This window comes from Pan troglodytes, chromosome 11 (genome assembly GCF_028858775.2).
Source record: "Pan troglodytes isolate AG18354 chromosome 11, NHGRI_mPanTro3-v2.0_pri, whole genome shotgun sequence".
Classification (NCBI taxonomy): Eukaryota; Metazoa; Chordata; class Mammalia; order Primates; family Hominidae; genus Pan; species Pan troglodytes.
This window is the reverse complement of record NC_072409.2, coordinates 21,149,941-21,164,837: the sequence shown is the minus strand read 5'-3', so window position 1 is coordinate 21,164,837 and position 14,897 is coordinate 21,149,941. Positions and strand designations below refer to the sequence as shown.

Sequence of the window (14,897 nt, the reverse complement as noted above, 5' to 3'; positions counted from 1 at the left end):
CACCCCCTGTAAAAGAATTGCACACCCCTGCCATTGGCTCTGGGCTTGGCCACGTGATGTGCTTTGGCCGATAGAATGTGAGAGAACCCACATCTGAGCATCAGTTTCAAGAGGCATCCTATATTTTTGCCAGCTCTCTTGCTCATTCCCTCTGCCATGAAAACCAAATGTTTCAAACTGGGGCTCCCCTTCAGCCAAAGTACCAGAAGGAGAAGACAAGCAGAGCTGAGCCTGCAGTGACTGCAGCTGCCGATGCGTAAGGTGCATGAGAAGTAAAGCATGGTGTGGCCAAGGCACTATGATTTAGAGTGGTCTGTTTGCAGAATAAACAAGCAAGAGCTGACTAGCCTGGAAGAGTTGGATATTCTATGAGGTCTCAGGTGTTTTCAGCTCCAAGATCCCACTATATTTCATACTTTTACTGGTTTTTTTTTTTTGGAAACTCTTGCTAAATGCTTTTATGTGCATTAAGTTTGATGTTATGATTTTAATTTTATTTCCATTTTGCAAATGATCACACAAGAAACTCAGAGAGGTGAGATGACTAGCCTGCATTTCTATAGCCGGTATGTGGTAGTCTAAGCTTGAAACCAGGCTTCCTGAAGCCAAATTCCATGCTCATTCTACTTCGCTATGGTGCATCTCTAAATGTTGTGAAAAATAAGCATTTCCTATATTTCCTACACATGGAAGCTATGGCTTATTTTCCTACTTTGCCCACAGGCCTAGCTAGAGACCCTGCAGGCTTTTAGTGAAACCATGTTGTTGAAGCAAGTCAAGACCAAGCCACAAGGTTCATGTGACTTAAAATTTTAAAGTATTTTTTAAAGTCTATACTTACAATATTAAAAGTTCTACTTTCTGGAAAAAAAAACCGTGAATGATACTCATGGGGTATGGCCCACTTATGTAAAAAAGTACTTGGGATATTTGTGTTACAAAACTTCATCATACCTTGGCAATTGATATAAGCTTGGTATCTTCATTTTTAGATGGGTGCAGTGAGGCTAAGAAGGGGACGTGACTTGCATAAGATCATGGAGCATATTGGTGGCACAGCAGAGACACATAACTATTTGTGCTGCATGTATTACATGGTTTTTCCACTACTAGACGTTTGCCATCCTCACATTTTAAATAATCCCTCTCAGGATCTGTTTTCCCTACTACTCTGCCTTTTCTCTGAAAAGCATTTGGGAATCACAGTCTGTAACAGCTTGGCTTCTCCTACCCTAGTTGTCCTGAGTGACCTTCAGTGATATTACTTATAAATAACATGGTGGCAGTATTAGGTTGATGCAAAAGTAACTGTGGTTTTTGCCATTGAAAGTAATGGTATTTCTCAAAGTTTCACCATTAATTTTAATATACATTGGTGGATCTTTTCAGTAGTGGTATTATTTTCAATGGCAAACACCACAGTTACTTTTGCACCAGCCTAAATATTTATTGTTTTCAGTTGAATTGGGTCCTCCAAAAGCAATATGTTAAGCTCCTAACCCTCAGTACTTCAGAATGTGGCCTTATTTGAAGACAGGGTATTTATAAAGGCAATCAATTTTTAAGTGAGGTTGTTAGGGTGGGACCCAGTCAGAGTGCAGTGGCATGATCTCAGCTCACTGCAACCTCCGTCTCCCAGACCCAAGCGATCCTTCCACCTCAGCCTCATGAGTAGCTAGGACCACAGGCTCACACCACCAAGGCCAACTAATTTTTTGTATTTTTGCTATAGACAGGGTTTCACCATGTTACCCAGGCTGGTCTCAAACTCCTGAGCTCAGGTGATACACCCATCTCGGCCTTTCAAAGAGGTAGGATTACAGGCTTCAGCCACTGCACCTGGCCTCTGGTGTCCTCATAAAAGGGGGAGAATTGGGGCATAGAGACAGACATCACATGGGCAGAATGCCATGTGAAGATGGAGTTCTGCTGCCATAAGCCAAGGCACTACCAGAACCTAGAAGGAAAGCCTGGAGCAGATCTTTCCCTGGTGCCTTCAGAAGGTGCATGGTCTCGCAGATATCTTGATTTTAAACCTCCGGCCTCCAGGATTGTGAGATAATAAATGTCTGTCGTTTAAGCCACTCAGTTTGTGGTACTTTGTTATTGCAAACTAGGAAGCTAATGCACTTATAAGTAGCAGAGTAATGACATTTATAGAACCAGGGCTGTGTGTCAGGCTCTAGCATATGTGCTTCATATCTATCATCTCTGATGATTCTCACAACAGCCCCTCTTTAGACAGGTAATTCCATCAGAGAAAATACATGCTCAAATCCCACTACTACTAAGTCAGTTATGGAGCCAAAATGTGAACCTCAGAACACACAGAGTCACAGGTCTTACAAGTTAGTTATACTTCCTGTGCTTATTTTCTCAACAGTAGAGCCGGAGTAATAATATCTATTGAGATTACTGTAAGAATTTAATGAGTTAAATACATGTCAAGTACAATCACACTAAGCACTGTAAAAGTGCTTGTTAGCATTATTAAGATTCTTCAATGTCTTGATTACTCAGTTATTATTTCTACTCAGTTACTGTTTCTCTTAAGATATGGCCCCAAAAATAAACACAATATTTCAGTTCTCACCCAGTACCTCTAGAATTATTTGTTCAGAAACCTAGCCTTTTATGAATTCAACTTAAAATATAAGACCACTTTCAGCAATGAGACCCCATAGTTGGCTCAATCTGAGCTGGTGGCTGATTTTGTAAAAAGCTTTTTTTTTTTTTTCTATCTCTTTTTTTTCTAGCAGATAGGCTTTTCATTGCTAAATTTAATAGGCAGGTAAACCATTCCATGATTGAATGATTAAATCAATGAATGAAGGAATATGCTATGAATGAAAAAATGTCATGGTTGGAGCAATGATATAAAGCCATCTTTTACAGAAACCTTTAAAAAGTGTTATCCCAATATCACACCGATCCTCTAAACAAAGCTACTGAATAAGAATGGTAGTAATAATTTCTTAGATTTGTGTGACATTTTATATTCCTCAAAGTATTATTCTATGTTATTATATCACAGAGTCATAGATCATCTAAATTGGAGGCAACTACAATAGTCATCTAATTTAACTATTATTCCTCTCTAAACCCCAGCGACTTTGCCTGCACAAACTCAGGGAGAAGAAACCCACAACTTCTTGATTCAGCTTACTCCACCGATGGATAGCTCAGACACTTTGAAGTGTTTGTCCTGTCGTGCATGAGAATTTTGACCCCTTGGAATCCTGAATCCTCCCTCACTGGAGGCCAGCAATACAAATCCGTGGCATTTTCTTTGGGATGATCCTTTTGAGAGAAACATGCCCTCAAAATTCTTTTCTTCTTCTACATCAAACCAAACATTTCTTTTCATCCCCTTTCTCAAAACATTTTGTCACCACAAAGACAAAAGGGAAAAAACAAAAGCGCCAAGATAAAACATATTGGTCTCAAACAGTTTCTATCTAGTAACTCTTGTGGAAATCTTTAAAACATATCACATTAAAATGAAATTATATTTCTCACTGTTAAAAAGGGGGAGAGGAGGAAAGAGTAGAATTATATGACCAACCCTCTGAACCACAAGTGATAACTATTTTTGTTGAAAGCAACTTTGATCTATGCAAAAGTGAAATATATATTGAAATGCCAATGCGACAATGGCAATGGCAACAAAAAGCAAAATGAAAAAAACAAATAAATGCAAAAAAGAAACAAGAAGTTGTGACCACATCTGCTAGGACCTATTGCATTTCTTCATGCCTGCGTGAAGCAGATAAACTCTTCCCACTTTCTTTTTTTTTTTTTTTTTTTTTTGAGCAGAGTCTCACTCTGTCGCCCAGGCTGGAGTCCAGTGGCGTGATCCTGGCTCACTGCAAGCTCCGCCTCCCGCCTGCAAGCGGGCGGATCACGAGGTCAGGAGATCAAGACCATCCTGACTTCCCACTTTCTAAATAAGGATACCAACACTAAAAGAACCTCTTTCTTTATCCTGCAAGTTTGCATATGTAGATCACAAACTTAGCTAGCAAATAGTTAGGGGCCCATAATAGCTTGTTCTGATAAACAATGGAAAGTGCACCCCAGGATTCAAGCCATGGTTTTCCTCTGACTTTGCACCTGTAGCCAAATCACTCAGCCTGCTTTGGATTTCTTTTCTCCTATCTATAAAATGCTGGCACGAGCAACTCCTCTCCCTAACTGACAAGTTTCCAATTTCTATCAAATGTTTTGTACACCTGGAGTGAATACTCTATAAATAACAGACATGATAACCCTCACTATAGCTAACATTTTAATAACGGCTACTGCTTTTTGAGCACTTACAGAATGTCAGGCACTGTGCCATACAGAACTGTGCCCAAGCACACAGACTCTCAATTTGGACAGACCAGAGTTAGAATCTCAGCTTCAGCACTTATTGGTGATGTGGATGGGCAAGATGCAAAAATCCCACTAACTCCCAAGCCCTCATCTGTAAATGAAGGGCAACAACATTACTTATCATATGGAGGCACTAGAACAATTAGATGAAATAATAGAGGTGCTGCACTTTGTGCCTAGCATACAGAAAGTTCTCAGTGGTGGCAGTCATTATTTTCATTGTGCAGGGCATTTGTGAGTGTGATCTCATTCCGTGCCTAGAAAAAAAATCTCTAAGTATTGGGGAATATTATTCCAGTTTTACAAATTATGAAGGTAACTTGGCCAAGGACACAAAGGTAGTGATAGAGACATTATTCAACCATGGAGTTGATTTCCAAGTCATAAACCCTCATAAAATACCCATGGATTCCACATAGGGTACAGTCTTTGTAAGAATTCACTCATGAAATCTTATCAATTTAAGTCAACAATGGATGCATAGAGAAGGAAAATGGTGGCCTGTTATATAGATTAAGGGCATAGTTTCTGAAACCAGCTTATATAGAGTGAAAAATTGGGTTTGCCACTTAACCTTTGTGTGATCAATGTCACGTAGATAGGTATTTATTAACATTTCAGATTCCTCATGTGAGGGACAGTATCCACTTTAAGGTTTGTTGTGAGGATTGAAAGTGATAATATGCAGAGAACAAAATTTGGAACACTGCCTGGCATATAGTAAATACTCAAAATAAATGTCAGGTATTACGATTATTTCTCTAGATCAGGCAGCAAAATAGCAGCAAATATAAGACTAAAGCCAATGTCTTTTTACTCCTAAGTTGGAGTCCTTTAAACATTGCTTCAATGACAATATTAATAGCCATTTGTGACTATGCACTCAGTATGTGCCAGCCTGGGTATTAGGCACCATTGTATGTTTTTTCCACTCTTTTCTCCACTCTTTTCAATAATTTTTCTCCACTCTTTTCAATAATTCTGTGAGATTGGTATGATCAGTTTTGTTTCATAGATAAGGAAACTGAGGCTCAGAGGCATGAAGGGATGTGCCTAACGTAAAATTACCAGGAAGCAGGAAGTAGAAGAGACTATATTCAGAGCCAGGTCTGCTGAATTCCATCGCTCTGCTTTTTTTCTCTGCATCCTGCCACCTGCACAGCTGAGGAGCTGAGGAGGGTATGCTGAAGCTGGGGCAGAGGACAAGAGGAGATGACTGTTTACTCTCACTTTCTGGACTAGGTTCAGAGTACCTCCTTGCTGCATCACCTTTTGCGATATTAATATTCAGATGATGCAACCTTTGGGACAAGGTAGATGCTCGACTCTAGCCTTCACAAGCCTACAAAGCATGATGGCTCCACCCCAGGAGGCATGGATGGTAGCAGGTTCCAGTGGCTGAATGGGAGCTGGTTTCCCTGCATGGGTGAGCAGGATATTTGTGCTGTCAAAAGGGGATGGAGTGCATAGACCCTAGCCTCCAGACTTCTTTGAGATTTGACTAGAAGATTTGGGTCTTCTCACAAACCACCTTGGATCTTCACCAAAGATGAAAACAATAGTGTATCCAGCAGGGTCAGGGCCATGATGTCATGAATTGCCAGACACAAGTTTTAATCCTGGGGAAATCCTGGTCCCAGAACTGCCTTTTTGTTAGCCCAGGAGACTTAGACAAATCAATTAAACTCATGAATCTCAGTTTTCTCAGTTGTGAAATGGGGAGACAGATCCCAGCCATCTTAAATGTAAACACTATTTTTGTTCTTGCTGCATTGTCTGTGGCCAGAATGACAAGGTTAGAGTCTGAGCCACAGAGAGGCCTGACCTCCAGGCCAAGCCCTGCTGACTGACTGAGGGATCTTAGACAAGTCTTAGCCTGTCCCAGACCTCAGTATCCAACTATGGAATAAAAGGGTATAATAAATCAGCACATCTCAAGTTTTTCAACTAAACTGCCTCTATTAACAAAAGCAAATACCCTTAAGTGCCAAGCTCCTCTGATCTGAGGACTTGTTGTGTCTACATAACTATTAGTATAATCCTTGTTCTATAAATGACAAAAACAAGACAAAGGGCTCATACCCGAGTTCGGTGTCAGAGAGAGACCTCAAGTCTGTGCTCCAAGTCTGTGCTTATGGCTGTCTTCCTACCTCTAGAGAGAGCAGTGTTATTGGCATGCCCCACCTCTCAGAGGAAGAACACCTTGGGGTTCAGTGTCTCCAAGACATGACTCTGTTCCCTGAGGGGAGGGCAGGGACAGGAGAGATCCAGATTATGGAGCCCTAAATGGGGGAAGGAACTTTGGACCACACGGTGGTAGCCTTGGGCCACTTTGGCTCATGGGTGGGGAGGGTCTGAAGGGTGCCAGCTTCCACGTTACCTACTCTGCCAGCCAAATCTTGAACTACAGGGAATTTCAGTGACATCTGGGTCTTAGTGAGTTATTATTTCGAAGCTGAACTCACTGAGCAAAAGGGAAAGTTGAGGAAAACCTACCATCCTGGGGAGAAAGTCTGATTCAGTGAAACTAACACTGGACCTGGAGGCAAAAAAGACACATTGGAGGCTCATTTATAATTGAGATAATACTATCCAGGTTACTGGGTTACAAGAAGGATACATGCAAGTAAATGTGCTGAAACACAGAAAATGTTTAATGAACACTGGTCAAAATTGAGTCTCACTCTCAAATGTTAAAGGAAGAAGAGCATTCACACCCCTCTGCCTCTTCCAAACATTAGATGGTGTCCCACACCCCATGAGGAACTCAGCAAGTGCCCTGAGATGGTGCTTACAAATTTGCACCCCAAACTTAGCATGCAGGCACCCACTTGCTTGGTGTGAGGCTGCATCATTTGCTAAATATACATATGGAAAAAGTCTATCACACTCATTCCATGAATAACACAAAGGCCTTGATTTGTTCCTCCACGTGATGAGCATGCGTAAGGTCCAAAATTAACATTGCTGTCTGGCTGGGGAGTGTATGTGTTTTTCCAAAAAGAGAAAACTTCTAAGATCTTACTCAGCCCTAATCAGAATGTCTAATGCACGGTGTTCGTTGAAGAGAAACGAGAAAGAGACTAAAACTAAAGGTCTGCTCCATTGCAGAGTCTCAAAAAATACTGCTGACTGTTAAATTGAAGGAAGAAATGAGGGTTGAGAGGTAGCTCTGCTCTGCTGAGTGGCTTTATGCCAATCACTTCACCCCTCTGGGCCATACCATCCTCATATGTATGTTGGAGATACCATTTCCTAACCTTGGGTATCTGGCAGAGCCATACTAAAGAAGAAAAGGAGAAGTAAATGTAAGAGTGGCTTTGAGGAATATAAAGCACCAGAAAGATGTGAAGTTTCTTCCTGAGCCCATTAGACTCTGTGCTTTCTACATACTGGATTTATTTTCTGGTTTTGTTTTTCTATCTACCATGCAATGCCAATAAATATAGCTTTTTAAAGAAAGCATATAATATAAGCCCAGATACTTTTAGACTACCACTCAAGTGATTCCAGCCCTAGTAACCTTCTGGGTGGAGGCAGCAGACTCAGAGTTCTGTATCATGGGGCCAACAGAGCTGAACAGCCACATCCTCTCTCTGCAAACATGTGGAGGTGATTCGCTGGACCTCATCCATTCTTGGCAAGAGCACAATGAGATAATTTCCATACATGTATCCAGTGTAGTGCTTAACAAATTGTAGATACTCAAGAAATTCTTGAATTGAGAGAAAACAGGGTGTACAGGACATAGTTCAGGCTTAGTAGCCAGATATGCTTGGATTTGAACACTCAAGAGTAGTTCCATCATTCACTGGCTATGTGACATTAGGTAAGTTTCTTTGCCCCTCGGCCACAGTATTCACAACTATAAAGAGAGTTATGGAGGGGCTTCTGTGGACCCCCACAATGGCTACGTCCAGCCCAGCTCCAAGGGCCACCATGCAGTTGTTGCAAGGGTTAAAACACCTGACACATCAAGGGCACTTAGGAAAAGGCAGGCTGTTCTGGTTTTATTCCAATTTTGTTTGTTCAGTCATTCTTGGAATGGCCAGTTGTATTCTGAATCACCAAACCTCAGCCCTCAGCAAAGCAGGCCAAGCACATGACAGATGTTAAACAGCTATTCCCAGAGATGTCAGCCAAAAGGCCGAGGAGTTGGAGACCCTTTATTTTCTTCTCTGAAGCACAATTAGTTTGTCACAGCTGACAGATGATGGATGGGTATGCATCAGTCCAAGTGACATCACAGAATCCATCTGATTTTGTTTCTCATTCTAACCTCTTGAGTTTGGTTCTTTCCTTCCATCTGTGGACAATCCCCTGCCCCCTCCATCTCTCCACCCATTCCTCCCCCATGCAATCCCCGACCCCGGTCACATCCCCCCATCACTCACCATCACAGAAATGTGAAGGATGTGCATCTGCTCCTCAACAATCTCCGAGGGCTCCTGGAGAGTGGGGGCGGTGGCTTGGGCCAGCTGCCCGGAGCTGCTCATGGAGACGTGGAAGTACAAGGTGCCATTCTCCAGCCACTGCTGTCTCCAGTGCACCAGCGAGATGTCCGCCGCTGTGCCAGACATCTCTGCAAGACAAGACCCGAGGCACTGGGTGAGCCATACGCCTGGCCTCGGTGCTCCAGGGAGGAAAAGAGCCCACATAATCAGGAGCTCAGAAGGCATCCATTTTTTGCCAGGATACCTTTCCTCACATTAAGTCTACGAGGTAGGGATCATCACTTTCATTTATAGATGAGTCAACTGTGACCAAGATTCACCTAAAGTAACAGAGTAGTGGAAGCAGGGTTTGCACCCACATCTGTCTGAGGCCCTTTTTAGTACATCACATGTGATCAGGTAATTCATTCTACTCTGATAGCGGAATGAAACTAAGGATAAAAGTGCTTTCATTCTTTTGTGGCTATGGAACTAGAAGAAGATGAAGGAAAGAAATCCATGAAAGGAGCGGGAGTTGAGAGTGTGGATTCTTTAGAAGTTGAGCTGGAAGTACTCATGGCCAAACCTCGGAGCCAGAAAGGCCCAAGAGAGCATCAGCTCAGCTGAGGTAGCTCAGGGTCATCTTGCATGGGAAAGGAGCTTGCCAAGAGGGTTGCCCTGAGTGTGTTCCTCTTGCTTCCACAAGAGCAGCTCCATTTTTTGTAAGGTATATACTGCACTCCCAAGCAAGGAAATGTTGGCATGAAGTTTCCTTGGCTTAAAAATACTGGCAAAGCTACTGCCCCATCCCAACGTTCTCATATAGCCAGTGAGGAGTGAGGACTTTCTAGTAAATTGTAAAATTCAATCTCCCGACTTGAAGTTTCTAACTCTTATCTCTATGCTGGTTTTCCTTCTGTAAATACTTTTAAAGTGATTATCATTTGAATAGTATTTTCGTTCAATGTATCATACCTTTTTATTAGTAAAAAAGGGTCATGGCATAAGATGCTGAAAGTGTCATTGCAAGGGGATTGTACAATTGTTCCAAAGTCCCCTCGACTAAAGGCGTGTGTGCCTGCAAATGTCCTAGAAAGACAAGGCCTATCAGTGAATCTTATGCATGAAAACAAGGGAAGGGTGGTGGATTTCTTGGAGGATTATTAGGTCTGCATTCAAGGGAGACAAACAGGAGACAAATAGCCTTTATAATGTCCATCAGTAGACAAGTAGTCTTAGTGGTGCTGGAGGCTTAGAACCTTGAGCCCTCCCTCCTGAGACAGCTATGACCTTGAGGCAGTATTCCTACAGTCTCCAAAGACCTCGAGTGCATTCACGCACACACACAAACACACACACACGAGGAGAACTGATGGGCAAGCTGAGTTACAGCAACTTATCCAATCAGCTCTCTCCATGTCCCACTGCAGCACCCATCATATCTGATGACACGGAATGAAAAAGAATCAACTTGAAAAGAAGAGGAGATGATACTACCAAATCACTTACTCATCACCCAATTCCACTGAATTATTCTTATATCATCCATGCCCAATAGACTCTCCCTCCTTGAGGTTCACAATCAAAAATCCTTAGGAGAAGAGTGTTTAGCACTTAATAAGGGCTAAAAAATGTTAGCTATGAATTTTTAAGTTAGATATTGATTTATCATCATCATCATCATTATTGATAGGAACAGGATCTAATTCATCCTTCAGCTGCTCTGAAAAAAAAAAAAAAAAAACCATGAGCCATCCTTGACAGCTTGCTTTCTCTCCCACTCCTCATTCAGTTCATCAGGAAATCCTTCCAAAGTCAACCAACATTCAACCCTTTGCAGTCCCTCTACATCAGCCACGTGGGACAAGGCGTCATGCTCTCTTGCCTGGCTTCCTGCAAGGACTTCTTAACTTGACTCTCTTCTTCCACCCTTGTCCATTCTATTCTCAACCAGGAGCCAAGGAATCCTGCCAAGCAAAAGTCATCTCACATCACTAAACCCTCCATTTACAGTCTTTGCATGGCCTCCTACTCATTCCAAGTAAAAGACAAAGTGGTGAGAACATAGTAAGTTATTAGGCCAAGCAAACACATGCTTGGGCTTCCCTTGCAGCTGGAAGAGTTGAACAGGCCTTGAGATAATCACGGTTTGTCAGCACTTAGAGCACAGGCCCCAAAGGCCCTGAGAACCCATTGTCGTTCTGGGGAGGGACTGGTTGGGTGATCAATTTGAGTGGTAGGTCTCCTCTCAGCACCTTCTCTTCGTCCCAGGCTGGGGTGATCTGCTGCCCCACTGACCCCCTCCCAGCCTTAGCACCCGAGGCCTTGGCAGTAGCTTCCCTGGCAGACAGCCAGCTGGGCCAAGGCAAGGTGAAGACATTATGGTAAATGGTCTGGCTCATTTTTCTCTCAGTGCATCAAAGCCTAAAACCAGAGGTCCAGGGAACCCAGGGCTGAAAGCTGCACTAGAAATAGCAGTGTCTAATTCAGTAGTTCCATGTGCTGCTGGCTAGGCAGGCACTCCATGTGCTGAGTGTCCCTGGAATGGCACCAGAAGAAAGCTCCAAGGTAGGCTACATCTGGTTGACACAGCCTGGCATAGATGAAGGCGGAGCGAGCAGAGGGATGCTTGTGGAAATCTGAGCTCCTTGCTCCTAGCACTCTCTCCAGCCTGTGCCTGAAATCCCACTATTAAAGAGGCTTCCCCTTTCCATGTTCAGATGAGAAAGCAGAAGGTCTCAGAAGGTTAGTGACTTAAGTTCACTGGTGAATTTGTACCTAGCTAGAACCAGTGGATTTCCAGTCCATGCAATTTCTACTATGCCAGTTGCACTTACATCTCCTTTTTCTTGACTAAATTAGCCCATGAACCAAAACTAGATTGAGCTCTTTGTTTGCTACAGCGATGAGTGCACAGTCAGCAGACAGTAAACGTTAAATGATAATAACAGTGTGTGAAACACAGTAAATATTGAATCACAGAGAATAACTCCGGACTTACTTTATTACAAAGAAAAGAAACTGTTGTTGAAGAGGAGAGAGGAGGGGTATGAAATGTTAAAGGGAAAAATGCTTTAGCAGAAGCAGAAGGCCTCGATCATTCGTTCACTCATTATTCATTTATTCATGCATTTGTTTATTTATTCAACATACTTATCAAACACCTACTCAATCCCAGACAGCTCAATAGCTCAGAACATGGAGTTAAATGAGACATAGCCTTGCCTTCAGGGAGCTCATAATCATTTAGCAGTGGAAATTCTACACAGCCAAATGTCTCCTCACCCATGTTACTGTCCACACACATGCACACTCTCCATTGACCATGGTCCAGGCAACTGTGTGTTATCGGGACTATCTTCTACCATCACCCCTTCTTCACACACTCCATCCCTGCAGGACTTACAAATGTTTCTCAAACAAGGCAGACTCCCACTTGTCTCAGGCCAGAAGTACTTTCTGCCCAACATTCCTAGCGCTCTCCTCCCAGAACCTACAAGCTGTCTTCTTCTCAGTGTTTGTCTCTCAGTCCAAATGATACCTGCTTGGAAAAGCTGTGCCTGTCCACTCTAGCTGAAGTGGTCCTCTTCACACACATCCAACCTTTATTATATCCCTTTTACAAAAACTTTCTACAGCAGTTATCATGATTAGAAATTCAGGCTGGGTGCAGTGGCTCACACCTGTAATCTCAGCATTTTGAGAGGCCGAGGCAGGCGGATCACTTGAAGCCAGGCATTTGAGACCAGCCCGGCCAACATGGCAAAAGCCCATCTCTACTAAAAATACAAAAATTAACCAAGCATGGTGGCATGTACCTCTAATCCCAGCTACTCAGGAGGCAGAGGCCCAAGAATCGCTTGAACTCGGAAAGTGGAGGTTGCAGGGAGCCAAGATTGCGCCACTGCACTCCAGCCTGGGCAACAGAATGAGACCCTGTCTTTAAAATAAAATAAAATAAAATAAAATAAAATAAAATAAAATAAGAAAGAAAGAACGAAAGAAAGAAAGAAATTTATGCTTTACATTTCCTTGAACATGTGTTTATTGTCTCTCTCTCCAGGAGAGCAGAGACCTTGTGTGTCTTATTTCCTGCCATCTCTCACGCACTTTGGAAAGTGCTTGGCACATAATACATGCTCAGTAAATAATTACTGAATCACTGAGTTACATACATATATGTATATATATTTCAAATACTCATGCCCTTTTTCATCTTTAAAATGCTTAATGCATATATATATATTTCAGTGATTTGGTATATATATATTTATGTATTTACATATATTTCAGTGACTCAGTAACACACTTACTTGCACACATCCACAATAAAATGGTGGAGGGACTAAAAAATAGAATTCAAAGAGTGTTACATTTCATCAGAGAATTAAAAAAAGAAGAAGAAGAAGAAGAAGTAAAGGTCGATTGAAAACTCCAAAGTGGGAAAAGACTCTCCTAGCTTGCAACCAAGAACTACTTCCAAAAGGCGGTGGTAGGAGCATTGCAGAGGATGGACAGATTCATGTCCCTCAGAGAGGAGGAGGAGAAGGCATAGAGATCAGCTGGTCATCGCAGGGGCATGAAGCTGCGTGTGTATGTCGGAGTGGAGCAGAATGTCAGGTGAGAAATGTAGTTCAGGGCCGGGCGCGGTGGCTCACGCCTGTAATACCTGCACTTTGGGAGGGCTAGGTGGGCGGATCACGAGGTCAAGAGTTCGAGACCAGCCAGGCCAATATGGTGAAATCCCACCTCTACTAAAAATACAAAAATTAGCCAGGCAAGGTGGCATACACCTGTAGTCCCAGCTACTCGGAAGGCTGAGGCAGGAGAATCACTTGAACCCGGGAGGTGGAGGTTACAGTGAGCTGAGATGGTGCCACTGCACTTCAGCCTGGGCAACAGAGTGAGACTCCATCTCAAAAAAAAAGAAAGAAAGAAAGAAAGAAAGAAATGTAATTCACACACAGAGTTAAGGGCTTTGAATGCTTGGTGATACTGTGTACATTTTATTCAGAACCAGTAGAGTACACTTGGTCAGAAAACCAGTCTTGTGTCCCTTAAAAACAGGTTAATAGAACAGTAACATGACCAAAACCAGTTCTTGAGATTCTCTGCTGATTGATTTTCCAATTGCATTTTCCCTTTTCTCTTCCCCTACTCCTTCCATATAAACATTTCATTGAAGTCTTCAAGTCATATTACAATCAAAGTTTAAGCAAAAGGGGGACTAAATGCATTTGGTCAGGAACCAAGACGATTCCCATAAAGGCAGATTATGCTGACATGATGAATATAAAATGAAACAGCAGATATTAAAGTGGGAGAATTGGTGCACCATGCCTTTCGGCAGTAGGCTGACTCCAGTGCCTGCCTCCCTCCCACCCTGGATAGCTTGGTTTTATATTGGAATCATAAAGAAACACAGGGATTGCCTTTTCACCTTTTTCTGTTCTCCCCCATGGGCTGCAACTCATGAAATATTCAACAGGTTCAAATCCCCTCAACCGCCCCACAGAAGCCAAGAGAGAGGATCAGCCTTCATCAGTGATTCTGGGTAGACTGCCATCCTGCCTCGGTGGCCACTGATGCCTTTCAGCCTCCCGGAAAAGAAATAAAAAATCCCAAAGGCATGTTGTGCTTTTAATCGGCTTGTTCTTCCTAATCTATGGCACTCATTGTATTTTTATTTAATTCCTGAAGGTCATCAAGAAAATAAGCAGCTCTTCTCATCACCAGCCATCTTGGTAACATCTCCCAAGTGGCTAACTAACCGGCCTTCTGATTCTGCAGCACCAGCTGACCCTCCAGCAGATTATTTGCTGAAGCCCACAGAAAGCTTCCAATGAGTTTGCAAATGATATTTTTCTCACTGTGGGGAAAGCAGACATTACATGAGATGAACTCACTGCCCGGGCAGAAAGAGTTGGGAAAGGTAGTGGTGTTGACTTTAACCAACCTTGCCACTAGCTATTCCAGCATTCATGGGTGATTGTCACACATCAAGTCTTGCTGAGTGGGCCTGGGAAATAATCGCAAATAGTCATGCCCTTTTTCATCTCTAAAATGCTTAATTAATGCAAAGCTTTA

The 14,897-nt window shown here is 42.6% G+C and overlaps 1 protein-coding gene across 4 annotated transcripts in view; it reads right to left on the bottom strand.

Moving 5' to 3' along the window:
• The window catches only part of ASTN2 (astrotactin 2), a 980,365-nt gene that overhangs the window by 847,688 nt on the left and 117,780 nt on the right, over positions 1–14,897 (bottom strand). For all 4 annotated transcript variants that reach the window (XM_009457169.4, XM_009457172.4, XM_009457170.4 and 1 more), the window contains exon 2: positions 8,772–8,959. In XM_009457169.4, coding sequence (XP_009455444.2) covers positions 8,772–8,959 — 188 coding nt within the window. The remainder of the gene's footprint in view (positions 1–8,771; positions 8,960–14,897) is intronic.